Genomic DNA, 10,534 nt, shown 5'->3' on the forward strand with positions numbered 1-10,534 from the left:
ATTAATGCTCCTTTTTGGAATGTTGTAGTAGAACGACCAGATTACCCATGTCGGATTCACAACCTATTTCTCTAAATCTTAATCATGGTCTTCCTTGGGGAGGGTGTATCTGGAAGTTAAATCTGACAACTTTTTTTTTTAAGTTTTGAACTTTATCCCAACAATGCTACCGACAAAAAACAAATATCAAGACTTTGAGTAATGTGAAAGATTCCGTGACATTGGATTTTAGTTTGTTTGTTTGGCAGGGCAGGGGTAACAACTGTTTTGACTTTTTTTGAGGAGGTTAATTGACTATTTAGCAATTTACTTTGGTTGCTCCAAGTGGCCTTCTCCCTTGTCTCTTACGATGCTCCAAATGAGCTTATGTTTTGATGCTTACGAGGATCAATGATTCAATGCAAGCTCAAAATTGAACCTCTTTGAACACTACAAGTGGCCTAATGATTTTTGCCTAATTGGGTGTGCTCTCCAACTTAGGTTCGGTTCGAACCTCGAAGCTGTCAAAGTGGCTAGACACTGTGCTGCAATGCACAGTTGGAGCATTTCATATGCGCTGAAGGGTTTTATCTTGAGTTTAGGAAGGCTTTGAGTTCCCCTTGACAAAGTAAAATAAAATAAAAAAACATTGAACGGCTTTTATAGCCACAGTATAACACCGTTACAATTATTTGCGAATAAACTTGAAAAATATTTCGATTTTTTGAAAGATTTGAGAAGACATGAATGGCTTCTTTTGAATTTGTGAAATTTGACATGATCATATTGGAGACTTTTTCAACTGTTGTTTGGCTTGTGTGGCTTTTGACATGATCCTAATAGAGGGTCACTATTATTCATGAGGTTTTTTTGTTTTTTTTTGTTTTCCGTTCTCTAATGCTGTGCCTTAGAGACCAAGAAATAGATGCTGGAAGCTTCCATATCGATCTGATGTCAGGTATATTAAGACCTCATATCAGTATGTTGTCTGGGGCTACGCCGTTTACGCCTGCATTGTTGGTCACAGGAATGTGCTTTCATGTGTTACATACAGAACAAGGCGATGCTCCAGGTTTGTATTATAAATCATCTGGACATTACAGTACTGTATACTATTAAAGTTCACAAGGTAACAGTGTGTAAAAGGGAAAAAGGCTATAGGAGAAAAACTGAAGACAATTGCTTTCCAAAAGAATCATATTGTTTGCTACAACTTTTTTAGCTGTACATATATGATTGGTGATTACATTGGACCGAATATGTCAAATGAACCCTCAGCTGCTTTCTGTCGAGCATTTCTGAGACGTTATGATACTTTTTTCCCACTCAAATACACCAAATCTATCTATATCCTGTGTTGACGAAACATGAAATTCTGATGATTGTTTTCCTAGCAGATTTGAAAATATAACTAAAAGTGATTCACAAGCATGGAGTTCTTCCATCTTCTGGGAATCAGTGACTTCCAACATCGGATCCTTCCATGGCTGGTCAAATGACCTGCACAGATTGTGTGACCAGACCATTAGTTTTTATAAATGCTATCAGGAGGCACATAAAACACACTTTACAAAACACCAAAATAGGCCAGAACATCAGTTTACAGACACCAAAATCATTGAGGAATCTGCTATTCCCTTTAACAAATGTCAGTTCGGTCGAACAAATTTTATTTTTTTCCCATCAAATTCACTTTCCTCTGTTAGTTAGACCTACAAGGAGTCCTGAAAAAGTCCAACAAAAGTACTGCCTTGTTTAACTTTGACAGTAAGAAATGTAAAAAAAAAAATATACATCTGTAATTGTAAGCAAACACCTCGTGACTAGACCATGTTCACATACCAAAAAGACAAAAAATAAAACAGATGGACAAAAGTATATATTACCGTCTCCAGGTAGGATTAGCGTCATTATGGCAATGTATGTTCAGCCAAAGCGATTGGACAGTTTCATTATCAAGAAACCTGAACCAGAAAATCATGTAGAGTGTCAAGTGTAAATCTAGTTGTCATGCACGTGCACCTGAGTGTGTGCGTGTAAAACATTCAGTCAAGAAAATGGTTCCTAAAAGATTAGCCATCTCTCTTATTAATCATCCCAGCATCCCAACAAAACGCGAGCAGCAATGGCTGCAGCCATTTAAACTTAAAAAGAATAGTCCTAATATCAAATTGTTCAGCATCTAGGCAATTGAGTTGCTACTCTCTCCATGGAAATTTACAACAAAGCCACAGAAAACATACACCATGCCTCTGAGACCACACTCCCTGATCTTTTCTATTTGGATAACATTAGGTTCTGAAGTAAAGTGCATGACCTTATAAAAATATAGTTTTTTACAAAAAGACGGGAACTAATCATTGCTGGACCCATCTCCCCACTCCCCCACGTTCTACCGAAACACTCAACCAACAGATGCCAAATGCATAATCAATCAAATGTATGATACCTGCATAAATGGAGGCATTGGAAAGGAGAAGACTAAGGGCGGCAGTGACAGATGGTAGCATTTCGTAACTTGTTCCAGAGAGCTGTTGAAGGTAGAGAATTGCTGATGCCATGATCTCTTCACAACCATATCCGTTTCGGCCCCTTTCGCCACATGCCTTGTCAGCATGAGTTATTAAAGACTGCAAACTTTTCAAGAACTCAGGATCCACGTCACTGGATGTCCGGTCAAGCTTCCCAAGAATTACAGTTGCGGTTAGCCAACGCAATAGTTTTGAGATCAAAGAATTCTTATACACCTCTTTTTCCTCTGGAATAGTAGTGAAACATTGATGAGATTCATTGGAATGAAGCATGGTTGCAGAGTCTGCTTTTACAGCACTGGAAATTGCCCACATGATAAAACTTGACAGCTTCTCACCACTCTGGAACATTTTCAGAGAGAATTTTCACTTTTCATATTATGATCAAAATAAACCAGTAAAGACTAATCTTGCAGTCTATGAACTACTATGAGTAAATAGAGGATACTGTTGTCACTAATTAAAACATTTCCATACAAAGTAAGAGGGATGTTGAGGACATATTCAACCTTATGAATATGATACAGCAGCTCAACTATCCAATACATATGACAAGTAGTCATTAGGCATCATGAAGGATAATGTATTTGTTCCACTGAGAATATTATAATGTCAGATGTTATAATCTGAAGTTCTGAACTTACAGGAGTATAGGGATATGTAAAGATTCAAACCAAATTAGGATCATGCCAAGTTTAAAGTAATGAAAGGCCTTAGGATTTGCCATCATGCAAGACATCATGCATCTACATGCACCTATAAATAGCATACCAATGCGCATCATGCATGTGTGAAAACTGAAAGTTCATAGTGATGCAGCACCAGAAGGAATTTTGAGAAAAATTGAACAAAGCTAAGAGAAACAGAATAAGGAGAAGATTAATGGGAAGATTTTCTCAAGTTACTCAGTAGTCTGGCAACATGGAGCAATGGCCATAGTTCTATAGCGTCCAAGAGAACTAGATCAAACATTTGTAAATAGTCAGAGAGAGAGAGAGAGAGAGAGATACCACATAAGAGATGGAAGCTTTGTTTAGCGGCATAAAACCACAACAGGTCTAGCAGCATAAAAACCGCAGCATAGGTTCAGATGAAAAGGAAGTTTTAAGTAACCTTGTCCAACATCGACAGGAAATTTCTATCCAGAGACTCAGCAGTGGAATCATCTGATTAGGTAATTACAAAGCACCTGGAGCCTATACAAGAATTCAAATGAAGAGGTCAAAATAATGATATTGTACAGAAATGAACAAATGCATTGAGAAATGCTGAAATGATATGGTAATTGGCTAAGCATAGAGTTTATAAGAAGCAGTTGAGAGGGGAATTTACTAACTAAACCGTGACAGAACAGAGAAATGGATAATTACCATTGCATATCTTGCATCTTTGAAATTGAGACAAATTCTGTTGATGTGAGCAATCTTGGGCCAATCTTCCTCTGTCTCTCTCTGGCAACGTTGTTCTAGTAAAGGACAATCCTCGATGTGCAGATAAGAAAGGGAAGTGGGTAGCCCTTCATCTGGCAAGCACCGGAGTTCAGGGCAATTGCGAATTTCCAAATGTTTAAGAGAGGTGAGTTGTGTAAACCCCTTGCCGTCCAGCTTCGAAATACCGTAGATATGGAGTTCTGAGAGAGTGGGGGGCAGCAACCCCTCGTCTGGAAATGAATCTACAACTTGTTCACATCCCACAAGTCGACCAACAAGATTTCAAGAGAGGTGAGTGTTGGTAGACCCCACTGTATACGGTTTCCAATGAGTTTCTTGCAGCACCAGATGTACAAGCGTTCCAACTTAGACGGCAATCCCCCTTCGGGAAATGATTCCAATTCTGGACAATCAGATAGGATCAACTGCCTGAGAGATGGGAGAAGGTTGTGCATGTGTTGCGGCAATGACCTCAGTTTCGGACATTTCTTGATTTTCATGGTCTTCAAGTTGGGCGCATTCAGCCCTCCATCTTGAAAACAAACAAAATTTGGGCATGAAGATATTGTGAGTCCGACAAGGGAGAGGAGTACTGTAGTGGAATGAAGGGATTCTACATTGACATTGCCCAGTGTGAGGCTTTCAAGCTTTGGGAAGCAGGCTAACATGAATGCCCCGGTTACCTCGGGACAAGATTTCAGACTCAGCTTACGAAGATTAGGAAAAGGCTTAGAACCCACAGTCACCACTCCATTAGTTAATCCTTGAATCTCAAGCTCTTGGAGGGAGGGTAGCTGCTCAACTGATGGCAAGGACAAACAATTTCCGCAATCCAGAAGTCGAAGACGAACCAGATTAGATAAACTAGAAAGATCTTCCAACCAACCAGGAAATCTTGTGCCGCCATAAGATCGAATCTCGAGTTTTTTTAGGTTTGTATGAGGTTGGAGGTTCTCCAGCACATCTCTATCTTTTTGCGTATCGTCGGTGTCACCAGACTTGCCTCCCCATTCCAAAACTAATTCATCCAAATACTTCTTCTTCATATTGGTCTCCAAGGCATCTGTGACATCCCTCATAATATTACGAAGCCCCGAGATGCATAGTGTTCCGCTCAACTGCTGAAGCCCTTTAATCTCGACAATGTTACCACCAGTGTATTTGTCTAGGACAAACTTACCTCTTATTGTTTGGAGATCTTTCATTTTGCCCATCCTTGGTGGCATCTTTTCTATCTTTGTGCCTCTAATATCGAGATGACGCAAATTTATTAATCTTCCCAAGTCATTCGGCAACTCAACTAGATCTCTACAATACGACAACCATAACGTCTGTAAATTATATAAAGTACACATTTCATCAGGTAACTTTTTAATTGATGTGCCAGACAAGTCAAAGTGCCTTAGATGCTTCAACTTGCTAATTGAACTAGGCAGCTCACCAATTTTGTACCTTGATAAATTGAGCACTCTTAAACACTGAAGCTTCAGGAATATATCAAAATCTAAGTTGGGACGTGGGTACTGATAGTTTGATACTAGAAAGGTTCGCAAATACTTGGCTTCACACAAACTGTCCCATTGATCCATTGCGGCAGATGCATACATACACCAAAAGTGGCGACTCTTGCTGACATTTTCCAATACCTCATCATTGTTCTCCAACCTAACACAGAACTCTCCAGAGACAAAGTTTGCTAAGTCATGGATAAGGTCATGCATTGTGAAAACTGCCTCAACAGAATACTGCTTTGGTACATGTTGAAAAATTGATCTTGACACTAGATCATCAAAGTAGTTCTCTCCGACTTGTTCTAATGTAGTCTTCGATTTCGACAGTAAGAGATCTTCAGCCATCCACAGCAACACCAGATCCGGTCTGTGAAACAGATAATCTTGAGGAAATATGGAACAGTAAGCAAAACAACGCTTCAGATGCGGAGGTAGATAATGGTAGCTCAACCATAGAGCTGGCAAAATGCCATTCTTTTTATCTAGCAACTCCCATATGTCATTGTTCAACACTTCTTCCCATTTCTCAATATTTGGTTCAGAACGTAAAAGACCCCCAAGTGATTTTGCAGCTAAAGGGAGTCCTTTACACTTTTGAGCAATCTGTTTTCCAATCACTTCAAGCGACAGATCTGCAGTAACACCTGCATTCTTGAAGGCATGTTTTGAGAACAACGACCAGCAGTTTTCCTCAGATAGTTGCATTAGATGTTGACTTTGAAGGGTACCTATAATGCCTGCAACATCTTCATGACGTGTTGTGACAATGATCTTACTTCCATGACCTCCACTCTCAAACGGTCGGCTTAAGAGATCCCACTCGTCATTAGTCACAGTCCAAACATCATCAAGAACAAAGATAAATTTCTTCCCTGACAACGTCTCCTTTAGTTTAACTTGAAGCATGTCTAGATCTGTGATGTTACAAGTTTGTGAAGTGACCGCCCCGTAAATTGTCTGTGTTATTTTGATGACATCAAATTCTTCTGAAACACAAGACCATGATTGATGGACAAAATGTTGCTTGACTCTGTCATCGTTGTATACGAGTTGAGCAAGAGTGGTCTTTCCAAGCCCACCCATGCCCACAATTGGAAGCACATCTATCTTATTTCCAGTCATACCATCCGCTAACAATAACTTGATAATGGCCTCCTTTTCTTCATCCCTTCCATATACACTAGACTCTTCTACCAAAGAAGTTGTGGGCAGTCTTCCTTGTGGTCTATCTTTAACACCCTCTTTCAAATCAAGCACATCTTTTTCGTTGACAATAACTTCTAATCTGTCAAGAATGTCCAGAATCCTGGGTTCCAGACTTTCGTCAAGTTCATGAATGGAAGTAGAACTAAACTTGAGTACCTGATATGTGCTGCTGCTTCCAGAATCTTCTTGTTCCATCTTACAACGCAGAGCTTCAGTCTTGATTTCATCCAACAGGTCATCGGCATGATAGAGAACATCTTTAAGCTCAGTAAGCCAATCCCTGACTCTAGAGTTTCTGAGTTGCTTCTCCTCTGCATCATCAAGCAACTTATTAACCGACAACAACTTCATCTTCAACTTGTGGAGCAGCACAGCGGCGGTCTTCTTTCCTCGGATGAAGTCAACAACTGGACGGGAAGCCATCCTATCAAACAGAACAGCAAGAGAAGAAGAGAGAAAAGCTCCACCCACAACTTGCAGAGCCATGATTTCCTGATTAGACAGAAAAGCAATATGGTTCGTTAATTAGTAATGATTCTCAACATTCATTTTGAACTAGATTTAACATATTTTCAAGACTGTAAGTAGTACCTATCAAAACAAGCTTCAGATACTATCGCCTTTGCAAGCTTCCTGTGATCTATGTTGCTCCGTTTACTCCAAGTTCCTAGTCCTCCTTTGCAAATGGAATGAGAGCTGAGTATACATACAAATCAACAAGGGCAAACGCAAGAGTCGGTTTCACTTGTGGGAAAAGCAGAGGAAATTTACGGAATGCGTACTGGTTAAAGACCTCTCTACTAGTGGAAAATGTGAAAGCATGTAGCCAATTGAGCACTGATTGACTGAAGGAGGCGGCCTCTCTACTCTTGCGAAGAAATGGCTGAGATTGATTCAGTGAGGAAAAATTCAGTGTATCTGATCCTATGGTAGAGATTTTGAGCCTTACATTAGGTCCAATAATACATGGATATCTGTCCTAAATGGGCTTTTCCAACTTTGTAAAGCAGGGCCAGGCCCAAACCGTAACTTTAGAAATGGAAAGATCAAGAACAAGGCTCCAAGTGCATTGAGAGATCATAGAAATGGAAAGTCCACGTATGCTTAAGGTGGTCGAGTTGGTACTCAATTTTAAGAAAATCTCCCCTGCGAATGCAAGTCCTATATTCCGCAATTTTTTTTTTGTCAAAATACTATATCTGGCAGATTGCAAGGAATGTACATTTGTTCCTTATCCTTTTCAAAAAACTTTATCCCAACAATGCTACCGACAAAAAACAAATATCAAGACTTTGAGTAATGTGAAAGATTCCGTGACATTGGATTTTAGTTTGTTTGGTACATCTATTTACTTTGGCAGGGCAGGGGTAACAACTGTTTTGACTTCTGAGGAGGTTAATTGACTATTCAGCATTTTACTTTGGTGGCCTTCTCCCTTGTCTCTTACCAGGATGCTGCAAATGAGCTTATGTTTTGATGCTTATGAGGATCAATGATTCAATGCAAGCTCAAAGCGTTTATGGCCACAATGTTACAATTATTTGTGAATACACCTAAAAGATATTTCTATTTTTTATAAGACTTGAGAAGACATGAATGGAGCTATTTTATTCTTCATTCTTTTGAATTTGTGAAAGTTGGCATGATCATATTGGAGACTTCAACAGTTGTTTGGCTTTTGTGGCTTTTGACATGATCCTAATGGAGGGTCACTATTATTCATGAGTTTTTTTTTTTTTCCTTTCTCTGATGTTGTGCCTTAGAGACCAAGACATCGATGTTGGAAGCTTCGATATTGATCTGATGTCAGGTTCCTTAAGATCTCAAGTCAGTAACAGTCTGGGGCTACCGTGTCCACGCCGGCATTGTTGGGTCACAAGAATGTGATTTCGTGTGTTAATTGCACAACAAGGCGATGCTCCAGGTTTGTATTATAAATCATCTGGACATGACAGTATGTATACTGTTGAAGTTCACAAGGTAATAGTGTGTAAAGGGGAAAAGGGCTATAGGAGAAAAACTGACACTACTACAAAAAGGCCCTAAGGGGACACATAATATAGGGACAATTGAAAGATGTGTGCCTCTAAGTGAGCAATAGGTACATAAGAAGATATGTGTGCCTTTTGTTAGAAAAGGGACACATGAAGTGTTCCCATTTGATAAAAATACCACATACACATTGCAAATATGTAATTCTAATCTCCACATTCTCTCTCCTCTGTGAAAAGGGACAGAAGAAGTGTCCCTATGTGATACAAATACCACATACGCACTGAGATACCTATTTTATCTCAGTCTCTTTCCCCTTCCATTGTGTATTGTGTCTCTGATCAAAAGACAGAGAAAAGGAAGTATATATTCGGGTCAACTCTCTCCACTTCTTCACAACCTTTCGCGCCAACACACACATCTCTTCCCTCCATTTCTATCTCATTCTTACCCAGATCTATTTCTCTCTCATTCTTACCCAGATCTATTTCTCTCTCATTCTTCTCCCTCCACCCAAATTGTTCTTCTTAATCAATAATCAACGTTTTACTCATCGCAACTACCACCACGTGTCCTTGTTTCTAGTATTCTATCAAGTTCCCAGGTTATCTGAGTCTCCGGAATCGATCCCGTTCCAAACTGCCATCTCACCAATTTGTTCGTGGGTATGCAAAGAGCACCAAGCCTCACTTCCCTAGCCTCTTCTTGTTTGCCTTCAAAGGTGCTTCTCATTCCTCAATGATACCGTCAGTTTGAAAGTAGAAAAGTTAATTCTCATGTTTAATGGGTTTATTGGGTTTCAGTTATTAATGAAAATTACTAATTAAATTTGATAGTTTGGGACATTTTAGAGCAAAATTTTGATTCAGTTCTTCCAAAGCTTGATATCTCTTCTTTGTGCCCACCAACTCTATATTTAAGTTTATCAATGTTTCTTTGACGTTGTGCACTGAAAGTTATAGTTCCCTTGTTCATTTATAATTGGACTTGTAATCTGAGTGGAATACTTATTTTAGGTCGAAATTTGGGTTCTATTATCAATTGTCAATTCATACATTGTTCCCTCTGAAGTTTGAAAATTGTTTTGGAAGGATATTTGTGTTTTTCAATACTATTGTGAATTTGAAATGTGAGTTCAGTACAATGAAATTTGAATGTTGAATAAAGCTATGGTAATGTGATTATGATTTACAGCATTAGGCTGTCAACAAATTTCTCCATCCTAAGTTTGAAAGGCATTTCAGTTGTTGAGCTGGTTTGTTTCTCATTTATGTTTCTGATTTGATTAGATTCATATTCAGTAATGCTTTTAATTGTTATGTTGAAATTTCTTCCACTTATGTCACTGTGGAAATTGTTTGAAAGTTTTGCTTTTCTGTAGGTTGTAGATTTGTGGGTTCATTGGCAACTTTGTCTCTATATAATTCAAGGTCTCAGGCTTCTCAAGAGTGGATGTCCCTTACACTACAATCTAGAGCTATGACAACGATGGTGTTGTACAATCATTCTTATTAAAAACCATTGCAGCTGAAAGGTGCCCCTTTTCTTCTGCTGCCTCATTTTCAGTATTATGGATAAAGAATGGGTATTTTTGCACCGGCGTAGTGATGAATATTTGCTTGGCCTTCGACCTTTCATCTCCCATGCAGTGGCTATTGCTGGGATTGATGGAAACATCAAGTGTCCGTGTAAAGTTTGTGGTAATAGACATCAGAGATCAGCTACAGATGTTGAAGATCATCTACAGATAAGTGGAATGGATGATATTTATGCTAATGGTATCTGGAACAAGCATGGCGAGACAGTCCCTAATGTAACTGATGAAATTCACCATATGTTTCAGAATGAGGATATGTCCAGCTTGTTGGCTGATGCCTTTGGGATG

General features: G+C 39.1%; 1 protein-coding gene across 2 annotated transcripts; it reads right to left on the minus strand.

Moving 5' to 3' along the window:
* Nucleotides 1-1,135: 1,135 nt before the first annotated feature.
* On the minus strand, nucleotides 1,136-7,561 carry LOC112203678 (putative disease resistance RPP13-like protein 1). Of its 2 annotated transcripts, XM_040506663.1 has the most exons (6): nucleotides 7,249-7,561; nucleotides 3,881-7,149; nucleotides 3,521-3,706; nucleotides 2,429-2,852; nucleotides 1,866-1,943; nucleotides 1,136-1,479 (listed from the first exon to the last, which is right to left on the minus strand). In XM_040506663.1, the coding sequence occupies exon 2, from the start codon at nucleotides 7,141-7,143 to the stop codon at nucleotides 4,183-4,185; it is 2,961 nt and encodes a 986-aa protein (XP_040362597.1). In that variant the 5' UTR covers nucleotides 7,144-7,149; nucleotides 7,249-7,561; the 3' UTR covers nucleotides 1,136-1,479; nucleotides 1,866-1,943; nucleotides 2,429-2,852; nucleotides 3,521-3,706; nucleotides 3,881-4,182. The 2 variants fall into 2 exon arrangements, with proteins under 2 accessions (XP_040362597.1, XP_040362598.1); XM_040506664.1 differs by lacking the exon at nucleotides 1,866-1,943.
* Between the last annotated feature and the right edge of the window lie 2,973 nt (nucleotides 7,562-10,534).

Source organism: Rosa chinensis, chromosome 5 (assembly GCF_002994745.2).
Source record: "Rosa chinensis cultivar Old Blush chromosome 5, RchiOBHm-V2, whole genome shotgun sequence".
Classification (NCBI taxonomy): domain Eukaryota; kingdom Viridiplantae; phylum Streptophyta; class Magnoliopsida; order Rosales; family Rosaceae; genus Rosa; species Rosa chinensis.